At 45.8% G+C, this 26,327-nt stretch overlaps 1 protein-coding gene across 2 annotated transcripts in view; it reads right to left on the minus strand.

Annotated features, from left to right (window-relative positions):
• RAB15 (RAB15, member RAS oncogene family) overlaps positions 1-26,327 on the minus strand; it is a 343,974-nt gene that overhangs the window by 38,363 nt on the left and 279,284 nt on the right. For both annotated transcript variants that reach the window (XM_086937105.1, XM_086937106.1), the window contains exons 3-4: positions 8,647-8,707; positions 6,399-6,476 (exon numbers count right to left, since the gene is read on the minus strand). In XM_086937105.1, the coding sequence (XP_086793231.1) occupies positions 6,399-6,476; positions 8,647-8,707 (139 nt within the window). The remainder of the gene's footprint in view (positions 1-6,398; positions 6,477-8,646; positions 8,708-26,327) is intronic.

The raw sequence follows: 26,327 nt of genomic DNA on the forward strand, positions 1-26,327 counted from the left end.
CGTGGTCCTGCTTGCCCCTGTATCAATGAGAAACCTTCTGTCTTTCCCTAAAACTTAACTATTTACATAAGGACCACTCTGGTCTACAGGTACTTCAATAAGGGGCAAGCGGAATTCACTCTCTAGGCTGTTTCATGTGTATCGTTGGTAATCAGGGTAATCGTTCTGTGCATACTGATACATTTGCTGTGTCGTGGTTTGTGTTGCAGTAATGGGCTGTTGCTGAGGTATCGCTACTGTCTGTGAAGGAGCTGGCATGGGTACGATCTGCTGTGTATTCTGGGGTACTTGTTGTGAAGTCTGATCTTGTCTAGGAGGACGCGGTCTCTCTTTGGTCTTGCCCGTGGCAATATTATGTTTCAAAACGGCACATTCATTTATATAATGACTTGGCTGCTTGCAATAATTACATACACCTTTTACGGGAACTGACGAATTACTAGATTGGCTCGCACCCTTTTTCTGACCATCAGCAGGAACTGACTGAGCAACTAACATTTTCATTTTCGTATCCTTCATACGTCTCTGTTCGTGTTCTTGTTCTTCTCTAAGTCTATTCTGGTGATACTGTAACATTTGTAACATTTGCGAAGGGGTGTTAGCTTGCCAAGTGCTTTCTACTTTCAGTACTCTATTCTTAACCTGGGGTAGGGAATTCTCGACTAATTTCGTTACAAAAAGATGTGGATATGACTCGCTACTTGCTTTCAGACCACTGTTAATACCAAAACATTTCTCAAATCGTGTATAAAAATCACTAGTGTCTTCATCAGGTTTCTGTTTGCATGCTGAAATTGCACCCCAATCTTCCTTTTTCGTACTCAATAAACGTGGCAACACTTGTACTAATAAACCTGGTAACAGTTTAACTTTGTCTCCAAGCCCTAGGCCTGGCACTCGGGTATTTTCTTCATCTTGTAATGCAGCCCAATCAATCTTTGCATCACCCACCTCCCACTCTTTTTCTTTGAGTTTCTCGTATATTCCTGGAGGTAGTAACACTTTCAGTATTTTCATGAGGTCGGGATAAGTGTAATCGCCCATTAATAACATATCCTTTATTTCGCGGTGAAAACCTGCAGGGTCTTTATCGTGACTGGGTACTAATTTCTTCATTTCCAATAATTCCATTTTAGTTACAGGAGTGTACACAAACACGCGTCTAAGCGTGTGGTCTGCGTTCTGTACGGGGTGTACTTCTCGCAACGGATTCTGTCTATCCATGTAATACATGGTCTTTCGTTCCATAACGGGTGCTGCGTTAATCTGTGGACATAAGAATGTACTATACTTGTGGCGGTGTTCTAAAATTGCTTTAATCAGGTCAGTACTTAGACCTTTCCATCTGTTCGTGACCAGTTCTATTAGTATATCACGCAGGGGACCTGGATCGGAATGCTGGCTTTTATATAACAAGAGCAGATGTTGTATCATGTACATACCAGCTAAACGCTGTTCACTCGGTGTCAAGTTCAGAAACGTATGCGCTAACACGTCATCACCATATTTCTCAGAGTTGTCAGCCCATTGCACGGCTGACCTGGCTAATTCTTGTTCATCCATAGAGTCAAGTGCATGATACCCCATGCGCTCTTGAAGTACTCGGTCGGTGGCTTGGAATAAGTGTTCGGGTGTTTTAGGATTACACATGGCTTCCTGATATATTCTTTTACATTCCGGGCGCACTGGGCGCATCGAATTATTAAACGATCTACCCTTACCTACATACGCGACCATTTCTCTGACTGGCAATTGTGCTTGTGCTAGTGTCTCTGGTTCTTCCTCTGCCTCCTCTTCTGTGGATTCATGTTTATCTGCATCTGTTTCTAGTGCAGCCTGTCTTTTCTCGTGCATCTTAGTTATTGAAGTTCTGATTCTTCGGTACATGTTGTCTATACTAGCTTCTTTGTCATGCTGTCCATCGGCTATATGTCGGCCCCACTTGTGGAGTGCTTTCAAATCTTCCGGGTTCGCACCCGGCCTATCTGCTTCTCGAATAAAACAGTTTATAAGAAACCGTAATAGCTTGGCTTTAGTATCCACTTTCTGATGATCCATGGCCTCTTTAATGCTTTCAGGCCCTACTCCTGTCTGTACAAACTTATATATTCGATCCATATGTTCTGTCATTTCAGGTAGTGACATTAGGAAGTTCGTGACTCGTCGTAAACGTACTGACGCAAGTAACATGTCTACATCATTCTTTTTTCCAGGTACAGGATCATATCTACAATCTGCAAGGCGATCTCCATAAAATGTAATATCTGTTCTAGGTGTACGCTGTTGCGCTATTTCTCTAAGACTCAGGCGATGGTTCGGTGGCGGAGTCTGGTAACCAGCCCCTCCGGACGCGCCTCCTGAGGCACCAGTTCCGAAAGGGTTAGTCGGATCTGTATCAAGGGAAGTAGGAGGAGGATTCTGGGGAGGAGTAGCTTGTGGGGGAGGAAGAGCATATGGGTTCAGACCGTTAGGCGCAGGCACTGGCGCAGGCAAGGGGGCAGGTAATGGGGTATTAACATAGGTAGGAGCAACATCATCTAAGTAGGAAGAAAGGAAAACGTCCTTTGCTGTCCTCGGATGTGTCTTAGTCGGGAGTAATGGGGGTGGTAGGTCCTTCGGTACTTCTGGAGAGGCCTTTGGCAGGCCTTTGGACAGGATGGGGAACATGCCATTCATAAGTGTATTTCGCTGTCTGTCTACTTGTTCTAATTTTACTCTGATACCTTCCTCAACTAATGCGTTTTCTCGGACCTTGTCGGATTCTTCCTTACTCTTTTCTTCTAGTCTGTGAGCTTTTTCTGTACGCCTATGCGATTCTTTACGCCATAACTCGATGGCATCTTTCTGTGACTGTCTGGCTTTCTTTTTCCATAATGCTTCTTCTACTCTCATGATGCAATCTGCATCCCATGTCCCTGCAGCAGGCCATCTCTGATTCTCTGCCAATTCTTTAGTGTAGTCTACCCATAAGTCGAGAAATAAAACAGCATCTAGGCCATGTTTATGGTACATAAAGTACCCTGGAGTGTCCCTAGGTGGAATAGGAACGGCTTCTTCTAGAACCCCTTTGCGGGTTTTTATTTGTCTTAGTTTAGAGAACAACGGCATTCTGAAATCTGGCTACTTGATTCTTAATCAGATATGAACACACTATACATAAGACACGTCTAAGCACAACAATGAAAATCGAACATTCACTCATACCACGACATTTGAATGACACATTAAAACATTTCAAGAACGAACCACATTAATTGAGTACAATGACGTGTAACAGGATGTACCGCTAAACGGCACAGATACACCCTGTGCGGGTGCAAAACTAGATATACTGCTAAACAGTATAGATACACTGCTAAACAGTGCAGACCAGGCTCGCGCACCCGAACCTGTCTTGACCGGCACAAACTAATGCGCACGTCAGGATGCGTCCCTAGCAACGGTACTCACCAGGAAGCACGGAAACAGAAGGCCTCGGAAACTCTGGACTGGACTCGACGCGGACTGGATTCGGGCTCGGACTCGACGCAGATACTTCGGAAACTTCGGAATCTGGTGGGCCTCTGTATACCTCGGATCTTGCTCTCTCAGCTAGGCTCGGGTTGGGATCCTCCGCACTCCTCACCGCCTCGTCTGGGTGTCGATCGCAGCCTCAGTCACCTCCGTTGGCCTGAGGGAGAGACAGGAAATCCTGCGGGTACGCGTAGTTGTCCGTCCGGCTGTGGCAGGGGGCTAGGCCTGCAACGCACCGCCGGCGCGTGGGGTGGGGGAGGGGTCCCTGTTCGGGCGCCAAAACTGTGGTAAAATCGATTACCTATACTTAATTTGCTATCAATAATCAATAAGAATAACTCAGAAAAATAAGAGGCAAAATCCGGGATATTGAGGTTAACTCAAAAGGGTTTTATTCCTGTAAAAGGAATTGGGTTATTGGCTCGAGCCAAGGTGGCATAACCATTCCATCACCACACAGGGTTCAGGAAGGGAAGACAGACAACATATTGTTTACAGAAACACATATATATAGTCAATGCATTACAATGTATGAGCATATAGTAGGCGTAACAGCTGGAAAAGTAGAGATAAAACATGGAAACGTCATTAAACGTCATTAAAAAGGCGGTATAATAGGCGTGCATGAAGGCGTGTACTAGAAACGTCATTAATCATGAGGTCACAAAATGGGTGGATACATAAGAGAATCTTGCAATGTCAGCAGAAATTCATAGCAAAGATGCGCGCGCAGCAGATTGACGTGACTCTGACGTGTAACTGGAGGGTGAAGGGGACTTGACACTTAGCACTACAAGTGTAGACATAAGTCTGGGATGTCAGATCAACCTAATCCCAAATCGTATCTGGTATCGTATGTTTAAGGAACAGTAGTGTCTGGAAGGAAGGTCTCTCGGGCAGAGACTACTCTATACTGTCTATACTGTCTGCGTGTTGGCATGCAGGGTGAGGGGGCATGGGCCTACCATGGCAACGGACACTAGAATTACCTGCACGGAGACAGAAGAACCGGGCCCTCTGCTCCTGCAGCTGGGAGGATGTTTACTTGAGCTACGAGACAGGAATGTGTTTTCGAGGAGTGGAGCAGATAATTCGAAGGTTGAAGACGGTCTTGGCAGGCAGAGGTTAGGCTATGCGCCGGAGCCGCGCAAGGAAGTAAGGTGGGGGCCACTGGCACAGAGGTAGCCTGGGCTGAGGCCCTCGGAGTCAGAAAGCAGGAAAGAACTCGAAAAAGGCTCAATGGCATATTCTGGGCCTACTTCGCCAGAGCTGAAAAACGTGTAAAGTGTACCACAAAAAGACGGTGGCACAGCATATATAGAAACTGAATATTCAATCCGTTCATGGCGGATCTGAAAGAGGACAAGTTAAAGATGGACGCAAATGTATTTGCGTCTTCGTAGCTGGCACAGGAGGGAAACAACATGTACTGTAAGCTGGTACATGGAGATGGTGGGGTACTCGCTGGGGAACACTACTCGACCAAAAACTATATTTCCTCAGTACGAGGGAACAAAGGAAGGATGAGGAGGATCCCTCACTGTGTACGAGGGAACAAAGGAAGGTTGAGGAGGATCCCTCACTGTGTGTATGGGATTAGAGGAAGGATGAGGAGGATCCCTCACTGTGTGTGAGGGAATAGAGGAAGGATGAGGAGGATCCCTCACTGTGTACGAGGGAACAAAGGAAGGTTGAGGAGGATCCCTCACTGTGTGTGAGGGAATAGAGGAAGGGTGAAGAGGCTACCTCACTGTGTCTGACACAGAAGGATGAGGAGGATCCCTCACTGTGTACGAGGCAACAAAGGAAGGTTGAGGAGGATCCCTCACTGTGTGTGAGGGAATAGAGGAAGGATCAGGAAGACCCCTCACTGTGTACGAGGGAACTAAGGAAGGATGAGGAGGATCCCTCACTGTGTGTGAGGGAATAGAGGAAGGATGAGGAAGATCCCTCACTGTGTGCAAGGGAACACAGTAAGGATGAAGAGGATCCCGCACTGTGTGTATGAGAACACAGGAAGGGTGAAGAGGCTACCTCACTGTGTGCGAGGGAACAGAGGAAGAGTGAGGGGGATCCACGAGAGAGATAGAGAACGAGAGAGAAAGAGAGAGAGAGAGCAAGATCACAGGTAGTACATTGCTATGTCCAAGTGCAGTAAGTGGGCACTCTGCTATGTAAAGGGAATGAAGAACAGTGAAGAGTTGACTTGCTGTACTGGAGAGGATGAAGGAAGAGAGAAGCCAGTGTCATAATTGTAGGTAATTGGTCGCATCAAGGAATATTTGTGACCTTTCTGGGGGGAAATGAAATGGTTCTGAGGGCAAGCCCTTGGTCCTAATAACACAGGCACAATATTTTATTTTGTTTGAGGTAAAGAAGGGTGTAGATGTACAGAACACACGTCAGTGTTTAAACCGATTGATTTTCTGATTTGTTTTTGGATTTTTTTAAACTTTTGCTACTTGTTAGTCTCGAGCACGTCAACACTAACTCGAACATTGGAATGTTGGGAGCTCCATTAAAGACCACAAAGTGGCTCAGGGCTGATAATAGTTGTTACAGGCCTTCTGCTCCAACATTTCTGTTTCTCCCTTTCTAATGGAGAACATGGTACCCTCAGTGGGTGGAATGTTCTAATAATCGTAAAGCCCGTCTTGCAGTTGTTAAAGGCCCTCGCCTGTGGCTCGACTGTAAAACTCGGATTCGGGGCCTTTAACAACCGGTGTCGCCCTCGGCAGTGGGCTATAATACATAACAGCCTGTGCATTATCCGTGCCAGTCCTGCACAAGGCGCGGAGTGCCTTTGTCAGCAGCATCTCACATAATCACGATGTACTCGAAAATGTACATTAAGATAAATTGATCCAGAAATGAAACTGTCCTACCTCGTCTACGTCACTGGCCCATTTCATTATGTGCTGGTACGAGCGCTCGCTGGTGATGTCGTAGACTAAAAATATTCCCTAAAAACAGAGAGAAGAGTTAAAGCGGAAACCAAACATTTGATGTTCACACCATGCTTTCCAGAAAGACAGACTGGTCCCTGTATCCAAACCATGGACTTGCACACTTTTCAAGCGGACCGACTGCTAGCAAATGTTGCAATTTTCTGGAGACCAAGCACATACAAGTTACATTTTTGGAGTTCTTATACATTCCTTAAAACATTTTGATCTGCAATTAGCTCTTTTTAAATTTTCTTTCAGAGTACTAACTCGATAAATCTGAAGAACAATATTCAAACATTCATCCCAAGCTTTTCATCTATTTTAGTACTGATCAAACTAGCAACATTAATTTAAAATGTAGAAATGTCATTGTAAATCCACTTAACAAATGAATGTGCTTTATTGTGTACATATTAGTCTGCAATGTGTGTATGTCGCTTGCAGAAATTGGGTTTAAAAGTACTGTAATATGTTTTTATATTTTGGTTTCAATGTTATTTTTCAAAATATTATAATTATCATTAGTTTTATTATGATAAACATGATAATTGGGTGTACTGTATTTCCTACTTGGATTTCTTTTTAAGATGGAATACAACAGTGCTTAATTTGTAAAGAAGTAAGTGCCAAGGCCCTCATCAGGAGGGCACTTCCACTTTCACCACCTAGTGCCGCTGTCAGCGCTTCATATTACAGTAACAACACAACTACTAACCATCATACTCCTACAAGAGTGGCAGTCCTGATTATTTGAAGCTTCCAAAGCTATAAAAATGGTTGTGTGACAGATATTGGTCATTTTGAATGTATATTGAATTAATAAACAACTATTATGAACTGCTCTAAATTAGACAAACAGCACCACCAGGTGGCAGACTGTCAAAACTGCAGGTGCAGGCAAGTAGGTGATGGAGCCAAGCACCCGAAATCATTGGCTCAAATAAAGCACTGGATTACACCTTATTTAACTTTTAAAAATGCTTTCAAAGATAGAGGGCCTTGATTGTTTCATTATCAACTACCTATCCCATAAGGCATTTCTTTAAGTGAAGCCTTGGGCCGTCCACCTCAACAGGTGTCACTCGACGTCTGTTCCCTTATCGGAACCAAAATACCCCTTTTTTCATACTTTTGTTTGCAGGTATGGTCGAAGACAAAATCCGCAGTTTTCATTTATGTATGTTTTGCTGCAAAATATCTGATAGTGGATTACTGGGTCTTGACCCGCTCTGAGGATCTGCCCTACAGAGTGTCCATGAATGGGTTGCTTAAGCTCTTCCAATGAGTGATAGTATTTTAATGATTTAAATTACAGGGTTGCTCCAAATGTCCTCCTGAAGGCTCCACCCTATGCCCCTTCTCAAGCCCACTCCATGCAAGCTCCCTGGACTTACACGAAGGAGACGCAACCTTGTATAATGTGGCACCACACGCTATATGTACGCCTGTACTTGTACTTCTAGGGTACAAACCTAGATAAGGAGCAGGAGTGCTCCATATATTGGTAGAGAGAGGAGGTAGCAATGCTAGAATGTGCACAGAAGGGAATGGGCAGAACCACAGGATCATGTTAAAAGGGATAAAAGAGGGAGTGGAGATGTTCCTCGGTGTGAGGATCCCTGCGTTTGAGAATCTTGGGTACCCTTATCAATGACTCCTGAAGCACACTTTAGAGAGCAGGATGTTTAATTCCATTCTGAAATCCAGAACTGAAGATGCAGGCCTTCATCAATTCTGTTGCAGACCTTGGATGCTTTTATTGGAAAGGCTCTCCTCCTGGATTTTCCCTTCTTGCATTTCCTGTTTCCCAGTACCTGCCCAATGTGTATCTGTAAATAGCACTTCTTGAATTGACAAGTATGGTTAGAATCCCAAAGATGTGTCCTAACACAGGTAAGACATTCAAAAACAGGAAACGCATTGTGCCACCACCTAAACCTTGCTTGGCTCCCTTCTTAAAAACTACCTTCATGATAGTCTTCAATAAAAAGAAATATAACCTAATCTATACCTGGAGAACCAAGGTCAACCTAATCTCAGTCATGTGGATGTACAATATTACACCGTAGAAGCAAAGAAAGGCAGAAAGTCATACACAGGTTGAATGAACTGTGCTGATGTGATCCATGACTAGTATTTTCCATCACTTATCATAAGTCAAAGGACATAGTAATGCTAAGTTTACCTGGGCTCTTCTGTAGTACTGTTTTGTTATAGTCTGGTATCTCTCCTGCCCTGCAGTGTCCCTGAAAAATAAAACATAGGTGTTAGAAAGGGAATGTGCCATCATTCACCAGTAATGTATGCACCAAAGGTTCTTCCATGGGTGTGATGAATGCAGTACAAGGGGATTTATCAGTGATCCTGGTTACTTTCTATGGAGTGGTGTGTAGTTTTTCTGAAGATGCTGCCTCTGCTCCAGTAGAGAAAGATCCCCACAGATCACAACTGTTTTCACTCCCTGTTACTCCATGATCTCTGTAGAGGGATCCACTTCAGACTGACTTCTGCTTCCTGCTCCAACTTCTACCTGACTTCCGCTTCTTGTTCCACTTTCTGTAACCAGTTTCTATTCCATCTACATCAACTTAGCTCTAGTTTCTAGTTCACCTACTTCGACTTGCCTCAGTTCCACCTACTTCAACTTGGCTCTAATTTCCTGTTCCACCTACTTCCGCCTAGCTCTATTCTTGTTCTACCCACTTCCACCCTTCCACCTGGCCCCAGTTTCTTGTTCCACTGACTTCAGATTGGCTCCAACGTCTTGAACCGTCAACTACAACCTGCACCAGCTTCTTGTTTCACTTACCTAGCTTATTGTTCTGTCGAATTACCAATGTTAATATAAAGAAATAGTTCTACTGATACATTTTCAATGTTTGAAAAAGGTTTTTACAAAATGCTATTTGAGCGTAATCTGCATGAGGACGCGTTAACATTATTGTCCCAGAGTGTAGGAAATCTGAATGTGAGTTGAATTGTGCCTGAGCTCTCAAACTTCCCAAATAACCTGGCACGGGTAAACAGGTTTCTGTGAGTAATCCCTAGCTTAACCTTAGAAGATTGGATCAAGTATATAGGCTTTCCACAGGGAAAGTGTGTGTGTGGTATCTGTGCAACGACTAGCCAAACACCAATAAAGTTAAGAATTACAGAACTTAAAAGAGCCATACGACGTAAGTCGAAATGACAAATGGTTAATAAAAATTTTTCTCAAAATTAAGAATATAAGACGCAGGATCAAAAGCTATAAAGAAAAAAAAACTCCTCATGGTAATACATTGAAAAAGGCACATAAAACTATCTCATGGGATAAAAACAATGTCTTTAAAACCACAAAGTGTTCTTTACGTGTTTGACCAGGGACCTATGAAGCCTCTCTGGCCTGCTCCCGAGCCAACCCAAGATGCACATAGTGTGGTGGAAACATAACTTCACCAGGGCACACTTCTGCGTTGTAACTGGCAAGAAGTCAAAGACGCGGTATACAATAATCAGACACTCTTGTGCAAGCCTTCCTGCTCAATTGGTAGCCTTCCTTCTCAATTGGTAGCCTTCCTTCTCAATTGGTGGCCTTCCGTCTAAATTGGTGGCCTTCCATCTAAATTGGTGGCCTTCCGTCAAAATTGGTGGCCTTCCGTCGAAATTGGTGGCCTTACTTCTCAATTCGTGGCCTTCCTTCTCAATGCAGAATGATGTGGCACATTCTATTCGGGCACAGGTGCCCTGCTTGGCATACCCAGGAACTCCTCTTTCTTACCCTGGCTTTTTTGTGGTCATCCTTTGAAGTGGCAGATGAAGAGCAGGTTCAACAAAAGGTCTGAGTGCGTATAATTTGACACAGAAAAATCTGTACCATGGGGCTTCACTTCAGGTGGAGTCAGGCAGAATCTATTCCTTATCTTCTAACTACCACAACAGCAATTGGTAATAAAACTTTAACTCTGTCAGTGGTCCACCTTACCTAATTGATGCAAATTTTGTTTTGATAACATTTTCTAATTAAAGGTTAGAAGTTATATTTCACATTACAATTTAAAAAGTAAAAAACAATGCCCTAAGGTGGTAGCCACTAGTGAAACATCCAGTGTAGAACCACATCTTACATTGGAGAAGCAGGTGGGATTAAGGTATCCTTCAATCCTACTTTCCACATCTGTAGTTTCTGAAGTTACAGCGAGAACCTGCACAGAAACAGCAGGCATAAAGCAGTGACAGTTTCCGCATTTGGAAATGCAAAAGCCTATTACCTCCTCGTAAGTCTTCCTCGCCACCAGAGTTACACAGTGAGCTTCAGCTCCACACCAGAACCCTCCAAAGCAATTTTATGTTCCATTCCTCCCATCTCTCCCCAACATGGCCGACAACCATCCCCCTTGACCCAGTACAAGAAGGAGGCACAACCCACCCCAATTCCTGTATAACTACCAATCCCCGAAAGCAACCACATGAAGCCGATTGTCAAACAGGGAGGGAGGGAGGGATGGGAACTCATGTGGCGAGGAAGACAATACTCGGAGTAATGAAGATTACTGGTAAGTAACTGGAGCATTACTGCAACAAGAAATGTGTGGCTGAGGCTGATAGCAGGATGCACCGCTGCAGAGGTGAGAATATCAGAGGCATGGGTGCGGGGGGCACTGGTGTTTCCACTCCTTTGCGCACCCTGGGACACTACTTTCTTACAGAAGGCCCAGCAGACGCTAAAGCGGTCTCTTCTGTAATACCAATTGCGTCGGTGCACATTTTGCATCCTATTAATGACAAGGAGCTTCTCCCTCATTTACATGGGGGTGTGGTCTCATGCAAATGAGGGAATGGTTTTGGCAATTTTACCTTGCTATGTTTACTCAACTCTTTTACATGACATGTTTCCTCTCGAGGGAACACAGCAAAAATACGGATTTCCTCAAATGGAACAGCAAATACTATTTATGGAATGCATAGAAAGAGAAAGTATGGGCAAATGTGGCGGGTCCTTCCAAGAGAAGAACTATTGAGCTGAATGGTTTCAAACGTGGATTAATGTGCTGTGTAAATAGAATCCAGCTGCCCAGCATATACATCTTGATAGATTCGTTTATTGTAATTTTTTTCAAACAACATGTGAGGAAAGTGTGGTCTTTTGTAAAATAAAAACTTTTTTTCGTTCTCTAACTCACCTATTTCTGTGGGTTTATTTAGATATAAATTATCTTTGATGAAGATAAAAAGTGGAATTGGATACACAGATGTAAAGTCACCAAGGACTGGATTTCACTGTGACGTTAGTGCTACGTAACTGTTGGCTAAATGGAGAACAGAACTTATAAAACATAACTATGGAAGAAGTGGAATGATGTCCTTTTTAGGTGAGGCTTACATTATTGATCTTTTTCACAGCTTTTTTGGGTTCATCGTAAAAGGTTGATCATTTTCAGCAAGTGCTTCTGTATAATTAAGAGGAATATGCAAATTCTCATTTGCTTCTGCCATATATGCATGTTTGTAAATGAAGTTAGGGAATTTTCTATAAAAATATCCATACTTTTTTTTTATTTTAAGAAATTCAATTTAAGTATAATCCACGCTTCTGAAATAGTAACTTGCTTTTTTAGAACTTTTTTAGCATTTGGCTTCAGACAGCTGTAGCTGTCCGTTTCCAGGCGATAATAAGTTCAGTACATTACAGGGCCTGACCGGATGTAAACTTTGCAACTGATGTTGTTTGATGCTGGGAGTGACAGGGCTCAGTCATTTTCTTAGCTTCACGGTTTCACTTGCATGGCATTCCGGTGCCAACATGTGAGAATTGTTAGTTTACAGGGATGCGAGCCTGGCACATAGGCATGTCAATGGTGTGTACCACTAGAGAGTGTCTAGGCGCTTTGTGCACACCGTATTGCTAGAACCAAGTTCTGGTATTTGGCTTATCGAGCTGCGAAGGATGAAAGGCTTGCTATATTTAAACTGGCCTGAAAGTCATAGCAGATGCCTGCAGCGTGGCCTTAACTCCGCGAGCCATCTTGCTGATACGATAAACATGTTACCATAAACAGGAATACTCTTGTGAAGATAAGATCACCATAATGTAATACAGAGAACTGCCTGACTTGTGGACTAAGTGAAGAGAAATGTAAAACAACTGTCATGTAGAGGGCAGGGCTAATCTGGGAGGTGGGGGGCAAGAACTTCAAAGTGCAACTAACATTTTAACCTTTGAATATTTTCGCCATATTTTGCACCTGTTGCTGCCAAATTTACCTCCATTTAGTGCTCCGTTTTACTACCGTTCCTTGCGCTCAACTCAGTCTATGCCAGAGCTAATACGGGCACAAAAATCACCAGTTTTTGCACTTCGCCAACTTGAAAATGAGGACCACAGAGGCAAATGTATACATTTTATCTCTGAAATTAGAGGTATCATCTTTTGAGAAATGTTCTCCTCAACTTTCTTGTTAGCAGGCACTTGATGCATAGTCCAATAGTCTTGAAAAACATCAACCAGAGTTTGTACTAAATGAATTCATGGAAAGGAACACACTGCTGCTTTTGTTTGGATATATTTTAATAGAAGGCAGGATAGAATAGACAACCAGAAGTGGAAAAAAGAAAAATATTTTTGAAATACAAGTCACTGAAATGGAAGAGAAATACAAACAAGCATTTGCAATGCAATGGTCTCGGCATCATTAAAGGTAGAGCTATTGGCATTGCTCATGACATTTTTTTTTCTTTAAATCAAAAATAAATGGCATTGTCATTAACATTGCCAATACACAGCACTCTGCACTCAACAGCACACAATGCTCTGCACACTCACTCTGCACTCACTGCTCTGCACACTCACTCTGCACTCACTGCTCTGCACACTCACTCTGCACTCACTGCTCTGCACACTCACTCTGCACTCACTACTCTGCACACTCACTACTCACTACTCTGCACTCACTACTCACTACTCTGCACTCACTACTCACTACTCACTACTCTGCACTCACTACTCTGCACACTCTCTCTGCACTCACTACTCTGCACACTCACTACTCACTACTCTGCACACTTACTCTGCACACTCTCTCTGCACTCACTACTCTGCACTCACTACTCTGCACTCAGCACTTACTACTCTGCACTCAGCACTTACTACTCTGCACTCAGCACTTACTACTCTGCACTCACTACTCTGCACTCAGCACTTACTACTCTGCACTCACTACTCTGCACTCACTACTCTGCACTCACTACTCTGCACACTCTCTCTGCACTCACTACTCTGCACACTCACTACTCACTACTCTGCACTCACTACTCTGCAAACTCACTACTCACTACTCTGCACACTTACTCTGCACACTCTCTCTGCACTCACTACTCTGCACTCAGCACTTACTACTCTGCACTCACTACTCTGCACTCACTACTCTGCACTCACTACTCTGCACTCACTACTCTGCACTCACTACTCTGCACTCACTACTCTGCACACTCTCTCTGCACTCACTACTCTGCACTCACTACTCTGCACCCACTACTCTGCACTCAGCACTTACTACTCTGCACTCAGCACTTACTACTCTGCACTCAGCACTTACTACTCTGCACTCAGCACTTACTACTCTGCACTCAGCACTTACTACTCTGCACTCAGCACTTACTACTCTGCACTCAGCACTTACTACTCTGCACTTACTACTCTGCACTCACTACTCTGCACTCACTACTCTGCACTCACTACTCTGCACTCACTACTCTGCACTCACTACTCTGCACTCACTACTCTGCACTCAGCACTCACTACTCTGCACTCAGCACGCACTACTCTGCACTCAGCACGCACTACTCAGCACGCACTACTCAGCACGCACTACTCTGCACTCACTACTCTGCACTCAGCACTTACTACTCTGCACTCACTACTCTGCACTCAGCACTCTGCACTCACTACTCTGCACTCACTACTCTGCACTCACTACTCTGCACTCACTACTCTGCACTCACTACTCTGCACTCACTACTCTGCACTCACTACTCTGCACTCACTACTCTGCACTCACTACTCTGCACTCAGCACTCTGCACTCAGCACTCTGCACTCAGCACTCTGCACTCAGCACTCTGCACTCAGCACTCTGCACTCACTACTCTGCACTCACTACTCTGCACTCACTACTCTGCACTCACTACTCTGCACTCACTACTCTGCACTCACTACTCTGCACTCACTACTCTGCACTCACTACTCTGCACTCACTACTCTGCACTCTGCACTCACTACTCTGCACTCACTACTCTGCACTCACTACTCTGCACTCACTACTCTGCACTCACTACTCTGCACTCACTACTCTGCACTCACTACTCTGCACTCACTACTCTGCACTCTGCACTCACTACTCTGCACTCACTACTCTGCACTCACTACTCTGCACTCACTACTCTGCACTCACTACTCTGCACTCACTACTCTGCACTCACTACTCTGCACTCACTACTCTGCACTCACTACTCTGCACTCACTACTCTGCACTCACTACTCTGCACTCAGCACTCTGCACTCAGCACTCTGCACTCACTACTCTGCACTCACTACTCTGCACTCACTACTCTGCACTCACTACTCTGCACTCAGCACTCTGCACTCAGCACTCACTACTCAGCACTCACTACTCAGCATTCACTACTCAGCACTCACTACTCAGCACTCACTACTCTGCACTCACTACTCTGCACTCACTACTCTGCATTACCACTCTGCACTCACTACTCACTACTCTGCATTACCACTCTGCACTCACTACTCTGCACTCACTACTCTGCACTCACTACTCTGCACTCACTACTCTGCACTCACTACTCTGCACTCACTACTCTGCACTCACTACTCTGCACTCACTACTCTGCACACACTACTCTGCACACAGCACTCTGCACTCACTACTCTGCACTCACTACTCTGCACTCACTACTCTGCACTCACTACTCTGCACTCACTACTCTGCACTCAGCACTCTGCACTCAGCACTCTGCACTCAGCACTCTGCACTCACTACTCTGCACTCACTACTCTGCACTCACTACTCTGCACTCACTACTTACCACTCTGCACTCACTCTGCACTCACTACTCTGCACTCACTACTCTGCACTCACTACTCTGCACTCACTACTCTGCACTCACTACTCTGCACTCACTACTCTGCACTCACTACTCTGCACTCACTACTCTGCACTCACTACTCTGCACTCAGCACTCTGCACTCAGCACTCTGCACTCAGCACTCTGCACTCACTACTCTGCACTCACTACTCTGCACTCACTACTCTGCACTCACTACTCTGCACTCACTACTCTGCACTCTGCACTCTGCACTCTGCACTCTGCACTCAGCACTCAGCACTCTGCACTCACTACTCTGCACTCACTACACCTGTCCCTTTAGTCTAACTAAATATAATCTCTGATATCAATATGCCCGTGGTTATTATATATGTTTAAAGCCGCATTGCGTGTTGCTTGTCGGTCCATTAAACCAGCACGGCACTCCACTCTCTCCAATGGCCATGGCTGCGCTCGACAAACTTTTAAAATCAACTGTTTTACCATTAAAAAAAAAAAGTAATATTACTGCCAGTTTGGTCGTGATTGGGAAAACAAAAGCCGGTGCGCCCCCGACCCGCAGCAAGCGGCGTGACGTGAGTCTGATAAATGCACTGCAAAACACATTCTCCTTTTCAGCAAGTAAAAATGTGATAAAATATGTGTTTAGCTCCATAATGCTGACGGGTGCACTATTAACAAACAAGCTTTCCCTTTTGCAGCAAGTAAAACATTTATGATAAAAAATGTGTTTAGTACGAGGATACAAACCGAGCCGACACCGGCCCAGCAGACAGACGAGCTGCATGCTTAACCTATCGTGGGGCGGGACTGAGAAAACGAAACCTATCGTGGGGCGGGACTTCCGTTTTGTGAAGCCCGCGCCCACGGAGTGCCTGGAGGAGCACCGAGGGAGAGCCCCGCGGTCGGAGGCTGCACAAGTCCGGAGGGCCTTTAACCGGTGAGCGGAGCGGGGGGGGGGATGCTCGGCGCACGTGTGTGTGTGTGTATGCATGCGACTGCGGGGGTGGGTTCGCTGTATGTGTGGGTGCGTGCGTGCATGAGCGCTCGTGTGTGTGTCTGTGGGTGGGGGGGGAGGGGGCCTCGGTGCACGTGTGTGTGCGCGCGTGTGTGTATGTGTCAGGGGTGGTGTCTCTGTATGTATGTATGTGCGTGCGTGCATGGGCGCTTGTGTGTGTGTGTATGCGCATGCGTGTGTGGTGCTTGCGCTTCCCAGGAGACAGCGCCTGGCTACAGCGCGCGTTCCAGTTACAAATCGCCTGGAAGGATGCGCGTGGCCGGGACTGTCTCCTGGGAAGCATAGTCGCTGACAAAAGATCTCCGGCGGAGACGCGCTTCCGCGCGTTGACGCCGAGACCTAAAAAAAGGGGAGAAACGCTTCAATTGATCTCAGCCACTAGTAATCAATTGAATACACAAATCAGTATATATATATATATACACATACACACACACACACACACACACATATAGGCTAAGATATATATAAATCTCACAATGTATTATTTTGGTTGGCAGTAGGCTAGGAGATAAAACGCTTGCTCCAGACATCAGCACTGATCTCAAGGACACAAGAATGGATTCTGTCAAAATTAAGCCTTTCATCCTTCTGAGGTTGGTAAATTCAATAAATGAAATTGGTTAGTATCATTATTATTACATAAACTCGTATTCTATCAAAATAGTAAAATTAGTGGCATACGTTTTTGATACCTCAAAATAGCACTGACTAATGACAAAAGTAATAGCGCATAGAGGCAATCCTTACACAAGGTATTGCGATACTTAAAAGCACTTGGGTACGATTATACTCCTTTTCAATTTGCTCTTACCAGTGCTGTTTTCTGTTGGCATAAACCCTGCACAAACTTGCCTATATAAAGTTAAAACAATGATTTATAATACCACACGAACAGCTTCCAAATAGCATACCTCTACAGTATGTAAAGTGGTGCCAAATATCAATCAATCAAGAAATTTGTATAGCGCGCTACTCACCCGGAGGGTCTCGAGGCGCTTGGGGGAGGGGGTCCGCTACTGCTCGAACAGCCAGGTCTTAAGTTGCTTCCTGAAGGAGAGGTGGTCTTGGGTCAGACGGAGGTGGATGGGGAGGGAGTTCCACGTCTTGGCTGCCAGGTAGGAGAAGGATCTTCCTCCCATGGTGGCTCTTCGAATGCATGGAACGGCGGCGAGGGCGTAGCTGGTTAATCGTAGTTGGCGGGTGGGAGTGTAGAAGGTCAGGCGGATGTTGAGGTACCTGGGGCCCAGGTCATGGAGGGCCTTGTGTGCGTGGGTGAGGAGACAGAACGTGATTCTCTTGCTGACGGGGAGCCAGTGCAGGTCTCTCAGGTGTCCGGAGATGTGGCTGTGTCGGGGGATGTCCAGGATGAGTCGTGCGGAGGCGTTCTGGATGCATTGGAGTCTTTTCTGCAGTTTGGCTGTGGTTCCGGTGTAGAGGGTGTTTCCGTAGTCCAGTCGGCTGGTGACGAGTGCCTGGGTGACCGTCTTCCTGGTTTCGGTGGGGATCCATCGGAAGATCTTTCGGAGCATGCGTAGGATGTTGACACATGATGATGAGACGGCGTTGACTTGTCTGGTCATCGAGAGGGAGGAGTCCAGGATGAAGCCCAGGCTGCGTGCGTGGTCCGTTGGTTTGGGTGCGCTGCCTAGGGCCGGGGGCCACCAGGAGTCGTCCCAGGCAGAGGGTGATGATCCAAGAATGAGGACTTCCGTCTTGTCTGAGTTCAGTTTCAGGCGGCTGTTCTTCATCCACTCGGCTACTTCTTTCATCCCTTCGTGTAGGTTGGTTCTGGCGGTGGCGGGGTCGTTGGTGAGGGAGAGGATCAGCTGGGTGTCGTCGGTGTAGGAGATGATGTTGAGGCTGTGTTGGCGTGCGATGGCTGCGAGGGGGCTCATGTAGACGTTGAAGAGGGTGGGGCTGAGTGATGATCCTTGTGGTACGCCGCAGATGACTTCGGTGGCCTCGGATCTGAACGGGGGGAGGTGGACTCTCTGGGTTCTTCCGGCGAGGAAGGAGATGATCCACTCCAGTGCTTTCTCTTGGATTCCGACGTTGCTGAGGCATTGTACTAGGGTTCGGTGGCAGACAGTATCGAACGCTGCAGAGAGGTCCAGGAGGATGAGGGCCGCTGTTTCCCTGTTGTCGAGCAGGGTTCGGATGTCGTCAGGGGCTGCGATGAGGGCGATCTCGGTGCTGTGGTTGGCTCGGAAGCCGGACTGTGAGTGGTCGAGGGATCCGTTCGTCTCGAGGAAGGCGGCAAGCTGTCTGTTGACGGTCTTCTCGATAACTTTGGCAGGAAACGGGAGGAGAGAGATGGGGCGGTAGTTCTTGAGGTCGGTGGGGTCTGCTGATGGTTTCTTCAGGAGGGCGCTGAGTTCGGCATGCTTCCAGCTCTCTGGAAAGGTGGCGGTGTTGAGGGAGCAGTTGATGATGTCCCGGAGTTGGGGTGCGATGACGGAGTCGGCCTTGTTGAAGACGTGGTGGGGGCATGGGTCAGTTGGCGATCCGGAGTGGGTGGTGTTCATTGTGTGGATGGTGTCTTCAGTGCTGACCGGGGTCCAGGCACGGAGGGTGGTGGTGGGGGGCGTTGGTTCTGTGGTTGGGTGCGTGGTCTGTTCGCCAAAGCTGTTGTGTATGTCTGCAATCTTGCTGTGGAAGAACGAGGCGAGTGCATCGCAGAGGTCTTGTGAGGGAGTGATGTCGTTGTTTCGACGCTGGGGTTGGAGAGCTCTTTGACGATGCTGAAGAGTTCCTTTCTGTTGTGTGCGTTGTTGTCTAGTCGATCCTTGAGTGCTGAGTTCTTGGTGGTGTGGATCAGCTGGTGGTGTTTGCGGGTGGCGTGCTTGAGGGCGGTCATGTTGTCTGCGGTCGGGTTTCTTCGCCAGGCTTTCTCGAGGGTGCGGCAGTTCTTCTTGGAGTTCTTGAGGTCGTCGTTGAACCAGGAGGCATTCTTGCTTCCGGGCCTGCTGGGATGGTTTTTCAGGGGTGCGAGGTCGTCAGTGCAGTTGGTGATCCACTGTGTGAGGTTGTTGGCTGCTTGGTTGGGGTCCGTTGATCTGGTGGGAGGGTTCTGGTTCAGTGATGTGGTGAGCTGGTCGGTGGTGATCTTGTTCCAGCTCCTGCGGGGAACCTGTTGTGGGAGGTGGCGAGTCGTGGTCTTTCTGAAGCTGAAGTGGACGCAGCTGTGGTCTGTCCAGTGAAGTCCGGTGGAGTGGCTGAAGGAGATGTACTTGCTGGAGGAGAAGATTGGATCCAGCGTATGTCCGGTGTAGTGGGTGGGGGTGTTCACCAGTTGCTTGAGTCCGAGGTTGGCGAGGTTGTCCAGAACGGTGATGGTGTTGTTGTTGTCGTTGTTGTTCTCCAGGTGGAAGTTGAGGTCCCCTAGGAGGATGTAGTCAGCGGAGGGGAGGGCGTGTGGGCTGATGAAGTCTGCAATGTCTTCGCTGAATTGTGAGCGGGGTCCCGGGGTCTGTCGATGAGGGTGCCTCTGAGTGTGGTCTTGGGGTCGGTGTGTATCTGGAAGTGAAGATGTTCAGCGGCTGTGAGGGTGTCGTCGGAGTTGGTCGTGATGCGGATGGTGTTCTTGTGGACGATGGCGATGCCTCCTCCTGTCTGGTTGGCGTGGTCCCTCCGGGTGATCTTGTAGCCCTCCGAGATGGCTATGACGATGTCGGGCGCTGTTCATCCAGGTTTCCGTGAGGAAGGCGACGTCCGGAGATGTGGTGTCGAGCAGGTTCCATAGTTCCACGGTGTGTCTGTGGATGGAGCGGGTGTTGAGCAGGATGCACTTCAGGTGGTTGCTGTTGGTGCTCGGCTTGGCGAGTGTGGGTGCGGTGCAGGTCCGGATGCAGGAGAACTTGCAGGATTGGCAGGTGAAGGATCCGTGGGTGCGTCCTGGGGTGGCGCGGTGGCAGCCGGGGATTTGGCCGGTGTTGAGTGCGCTGAGGGAGGCGGCGTCGTGCGTCCGGCGGGTGGGATGGCATCTGTGGGGGCCAGGGGGTCTGGCGCTGGGCGTGGTCCAGACGGGCTTGCCTTTGGCGCACAATCGGCGCACCCGCTGCGCGTACGCGCGGACTCTGCCATTAATGGAGAGTGGGGGGGGGCGGAGGGAGGAGCAGCTGGGAGGTGGGAGCGGGGTGGCGAATGGGAGAGCGTCGAGGATAACCAGCAGGAGTGGGGGCGGGGCCGCGGGGGAGCAGCGGTAGGGAGGACAAGCGGGGACAGAAGCGCTAGGGCAGACGGTGACAACAGGGGGCAGAGCAAAAGGGCAACAGGAACAGAACAGTACAATCAGGGCAAAACGACGGCGATAACAGGGGGCAGAACAGTACAGAGCACAAGGGCAACAGGAACAGAACAGAACAGTACAATCTACGGCGATACTACAAACCACTGTGGGGGAAATAGTGTCTCTTTGCAGTTTATATAATCTTTCTCTTGGCATTCCGTGGAAACTAAGGTAAGGATGTCCTTTTAACTGCTTGAATACTTGTCGCGCTTTGTAACCAGTAGTGTTTCTGCCAGCAAATAATTCTCTGAACTAACGTAGGTACAAATAGGTTGGTTCGAAAAATTCAGGTTCGAAGCAATTCGACCTACCTCATAAATATTCATGAGGGAGGTGGCAAGTTGCAACTCACTCAAATTAGAGGCCATCACATGGATGGTGACCAGCTGGGGTCATCTAAGCACCAGGTCTACGAATGCCTTTCAATAAAGTAAACTTTTGTTTCAAAATGCACCTGTTTTTCTTTGAGGAAACAGTGGCTGCGTTTAAAAAGGAAGGTTTACTTTTTTGTTTGTTTGCTTGGTTTTGTGGATCACTGCCTACTCCCCAACAATTTTCTTCTTAAACTCACAACGAGGAAGGGACCATCAAGGGACCCTTTCCCTTTTTGTGCACGAGTTCCCACACCTACTGTGGGTAAGATTTCAATACTTTGTAGCTTGATTTAATTTGCAAATTCTGCTCCCTATGATGCAAATTCGATACTTGGAAGGGACGCCTACAACACACCGCTTCCAGATACCAAATCTCTATTCATAGGAGTCAGCGGAGAATTAAATGTCAAATTCAATTTTGAGTTCTGGTTTGGCCCTTTCATCCTTCTTTGCATTTTTAAGAAAGAAACATTTCAGCTCTCGTTTGCGCTGCCCTGGATAGAGCCAGTGCACGCCAGAGACATTTGCCAACATTTCATGGCCAGGCAGGCGGTACAGAGGAGTGAGGGATCAGTTCGGCCTGTGGAAAAGGTCTACCAGAGCAGCCCCTCTCAGCTGCAGTCTGGTCTTCATGCCAGATGAAACACTGAGAAACCTGCTAACAGGGGCCACACCATGTGATCTACCACCTCGGACGGTCTGCTGCCATCAGCATTTTGGGAGAAATAGCCAGGAACTTTTAGTCAACTCCCACCTTTCTAGCAGATATTTTTTTAACACAGTTCAGCGAAAAAGTGTCGTTTCTACTACACCACCAGACTTGTTTGTGTGTTTTTTACTAGGTAAGCTAGTATTGCGGATTTGTCTGTCAGATGTACAGAGAGAAAGGGCACCAACAGTGGACAAATTGCCAATATTTGCTGCCTATCTTTTATTTTTATTCTTTTATTTATAAAGTTTTGTATAGCACGAACAAGACTGAGTTTTAATGTTCCCAACGTACTAATACATTGCTTTGCAAAATGCCCAGTTGTAGGAGGTTGCAGAGTGACCTGTCAAATGAATATTGATTGGCAGGGTCCTATTTGCATTCCCCTATGAACGCGGGGATAGTGGCCTGCAAGAAACAGCAGCCCACCATAACTCTGTTCGTATTATCAAAAGGGATTTTTTAAGAAGCCCATGTTACTCAAAGAAACTGATGATGCTTTTTTTTGTTTTAATACATTTAGGAATAAACTGGGGAAGGAACCCCTGCCTGCTGGCAATGAGTCTGGCTTTACAGTTCCCAAATGGAAAGCTGTCCATCGCAGGCAGCTTCCCTTTGCAATGGTTTACCTTTTGCAAACGGGTTACTCCTTCGTTTGAGGAGTTGGAAATAAATGAATGGTTTGTTACTACAATTGTGGTCACAACCCGGTGATACATCGCATTGTGATTCGCTATTAGGAGACAATCTGGCACATGCATCAAAGCTTTTTGCGATCGCAAACGGTGCGATTCGCAAAAATCGTCTGTTTGCGATCACATAATTAGCTTTTGCGAAGCATCATGGGTCAAAGCCCTCGCAATTTGAGAATTTTCAATTAACTGCGAGTTCTCAAATTGCGATTGCATTTAAGAAATCGCATTTTGCGATTCCTTAAATGCAATGCAAGAACCACTTTGAAGTTGCGATTTCGCTACTAGGGGTCGCAAATTACCATGAAGTTGAACTTCATGGTAATTTGCAAAAACTTTGAAAAATGCACTTACGTGCATTTTTCAAAGTTGTAAGTTCCACACACACACAAGTCCTTGGGACATGTGTGTGTGCAACATTTGTGCACAGATCAATTTCAGGGGTGCAACAGGGTGTCCTTTTGACACCCTTGCACCCTTGAAATTGTATGCGCAATTTGCGAGGACTTATTAGTACTCGCAAATTGCGCCTGCAATTTCTCATTCATTCCTATAGGCCCATAGGAATGAATGGGAGGCCATTCCTTATTTGCGAATCGCAATTTGCGGCTCGCAAATAAGGAATGTGTAGGAATCCCTATTTTTATAGCGATTCCTACACGCATAGGCTTTTGCGAGTCCTTAATTGCGATCCCTTAATAATCGCAATTAAGGACTCGCAAAATCCTAGCTTGATGCATGTTCCTGAATGCTCCTTCTGAGCTGTGATTTGGAGGAGTCAGTAAAACGTTTTTCTGATTTTGAAATGGCTTTCTGATTCATAGAAGGGGTTCAGTAATTGGCAAAAAGCTACTCTGCAGACGCAAACCCAGTGATTTTGAGATTCGCCCGGTTTTCAATTGCAAATTTGCTTTGTATATCTATCCACGTGTATTTTCAATAAATTGTAACTCATCGAGATATAAACTCATCAAATCAATTTCATTTACTGTCCTCTTGTACTGCTGAATGACGCAAAACAAAAATTACATTACCAATGAGTGAAAGGCATACGTCAAAATATACCCATCGGGTTTCATTTGGGTTTAAACAAATGCTGAATCGTGTTTTAATCAGTTTAATCTGTAATTTCAGTGAAAAGTGGAAAAAAATATGTTTTGAAATTATAAATTCCAAAAGTATCATCTGCTTACACTTGAAAAGTGCCTAAAGTGCGCTTGTTTTTTTGGTTTTTTTAAATCTACGTTCATTAATTTTTTTTATTATAAATCATAATTATGAAAGGTGTTGTTTTTAGAAACTTTTTACACAATCCAGACATACATTTGACTTTATCTGCATACTGCATGACAACTGTAACTTTTTTGTGTTTCCCAATACAGTTTTTACCCTTTTCAGGCACTGTATATCGGATGTGTTCAAGTTTTCCCAATTTAATAGTAATCAATTTATCAACCTCAGTTGGATGAAATGCTGAGCGGGCCCTTTTAGGATTCCATCATATCCCCATGCAGATCATCTGATGTCAGCGGTAAGTGTTTTCATAGCTATGAAGATTATAAATATTAAATGTAGGCTGTCATTAAAAATAACTCTTTGTTGTGAGTCGATGAATTGGCTCGGTACCAGTACTTAGATCAAGAAATGAATGTAATATTATAAATGGAATCTGCGTTTTAAGATGAATGAGGGGAGGTTAGGTCACTCCCAAGATGGACCCTTCGAAGACCAAAGAATAACATTTATTACATTGAAATAAGATTATGAGGGGCTTGAATTTCTGTACAGTCTTAATTGAAAGTATTACTGAAATACAAGGTTGTTTATTCACTTTAAATGAGCAAACAAAATTCCGAACATTTACTAGAAATGCTCCTTATGTGAAGATGTGAAATGTGTATTTTCTTAATCTCTTGGATATTGCTTTCTTATTTAGTTTCTTTATAGTATATGACAAAAATAACCTACCAAAACACAAACCCCAAAGTTGTTAGTGCTCTTTGAGCCTCAATTAATATTCAATACAACAATAATCAATATAATTAGGAATCTGACCTATATTGTGACAAAGTTTTAGCGGGCGCTCTTCCAGGTTGCGCCAAGGGGATACCCATGGTGTGGGATGCGGATGATGCCTAATGCCCTTGTAATACTCAAGAAACTTTGCTTCATTTCTCCCAAGGCGGATCTTAGTAGAAATTCATTTCCAGCAGCAATTTCCTGACTCTGTTTGCGCACTCTATAAGATGGTGATCTGATTATGCGCTTTCATGCGAGGAGAGGTCTGAAGACCATCATAGCCCCTGGGGGATGGGGGCGATGGAGATCAAACAATAATATCCGCAGCTTGAGGATATTAAAATCAGACAGAAGAATTGATAAGCTGTCGTTCACCTAGATAGTGGTCCGGCGTAATGAGAATACCGCCTTCGCTGCCTTCACACCGCCTCGCTCTTACGGGGAACGTAATGATGGTCTATCAGATTTGTGCCGGAGAGAGGACTGCGATTTTCTATTTGATGTTTTGCTTTGATGGTTTCAAACAAGAAGGAAAGCTCTCAGAATGTGAATATTATGTGGAGATATCTGCACACACAAAAGTACCACTGGTTGCTATTGCAGTCAGCAGTGCCATGAAAGGACCATGTATGCTTTGAAGATGGCATACCTGCAATAGGCCGTATTTGAAGAAGATGAAAGTGGACCACTTTTCAGTATACAAAGGAATACAATCTCTTCTAGTGTGCTTGGACAAAAAAACTCTCTAGAGAAAAAAAAATAAAACTTAAGGCTCAGGTTTGTGGAAAACTCCCTTACAATCAGGCTGTATGCAGTACCCAGAAGGCATTGACTTGTTTCATAAAATCCCAGGATTGAAAACAGTATCTGTAATAACATGGCGTGAGCTGGACACCCTAAGTGTAAACCAGCCAAACAAACAAATAACTAAACATGATTGGCTGTGGCGGCTTGCTTGTAAGGACTCGAGGGACCCCTCAAACCAGACAGTTGTTTACTCACTCTGCACAGGTGTGGGGCGCCTTCTAGTCTGGCCCTAATGCGCATGTGCAGTGCGGGTTTTCTGTAAGGGAGTGAACAGAGTTACATAGTTGAATGTTGCAGGTGTAGAGTCTTTGTGACAGTGAATTTCTGTACTGAGCCTAGTGACGCGAATGAGAGGTCGGTGCCCAGGGGAGCAGGGGTCTGGGTTCAGTGGAACTGGTGATCTCCAGACTCAGCGAGGGGGAGGGGGAAGAGGAGCGGCCATACTGGCTTTAGTGGCATTGTGGTACCCGCCTCCATGATCCATGGTGCTCCCATTTTATGCAGAAGAGAAGAGACCAGAAGGAGGCGCCATGTTGGCCTAGTGCCAGAAGCGCAAACCAACCACACCGCAAAGTGCTCGTGGCCGCAGGTGCCATTTTAAATGGGATAGCTTTAAACTATGTGCCCAGAGTACATTAATTAAAGTAGTTATCCAGGAAGAGCATACTATCTCGAAGATCTATTCCAATCCTTGGCATTTCATTACAATTTTATTCAACCTAAGACTGTCCACAACTTGGACTTGTGAATTCGCTCAGCAACAATTTCTATTCCAAATAAAGCCAGACATGGGTCATTTTTAGGAGCAAGAATGTGTCTTGGGGGAATAACTAAAGATGGGAAATAATCTGTTAAGCC

This window comes from Lissotriton vulgaris, chromosome 9 (genome assembly GCF_964263255.1).
Source record: "Lissotriton vulgaris chromosome 9, aLisVul1.2, whole genome shotgun sequence".
In the NCBI taxonomy this organism is placed as follows: domain Eukaryota; kingdom Metazoa; phylum Chordata; class Amphibia; order Caudata; family Salamandridae; genus Lissotriton; species Lissotriton vulgaris.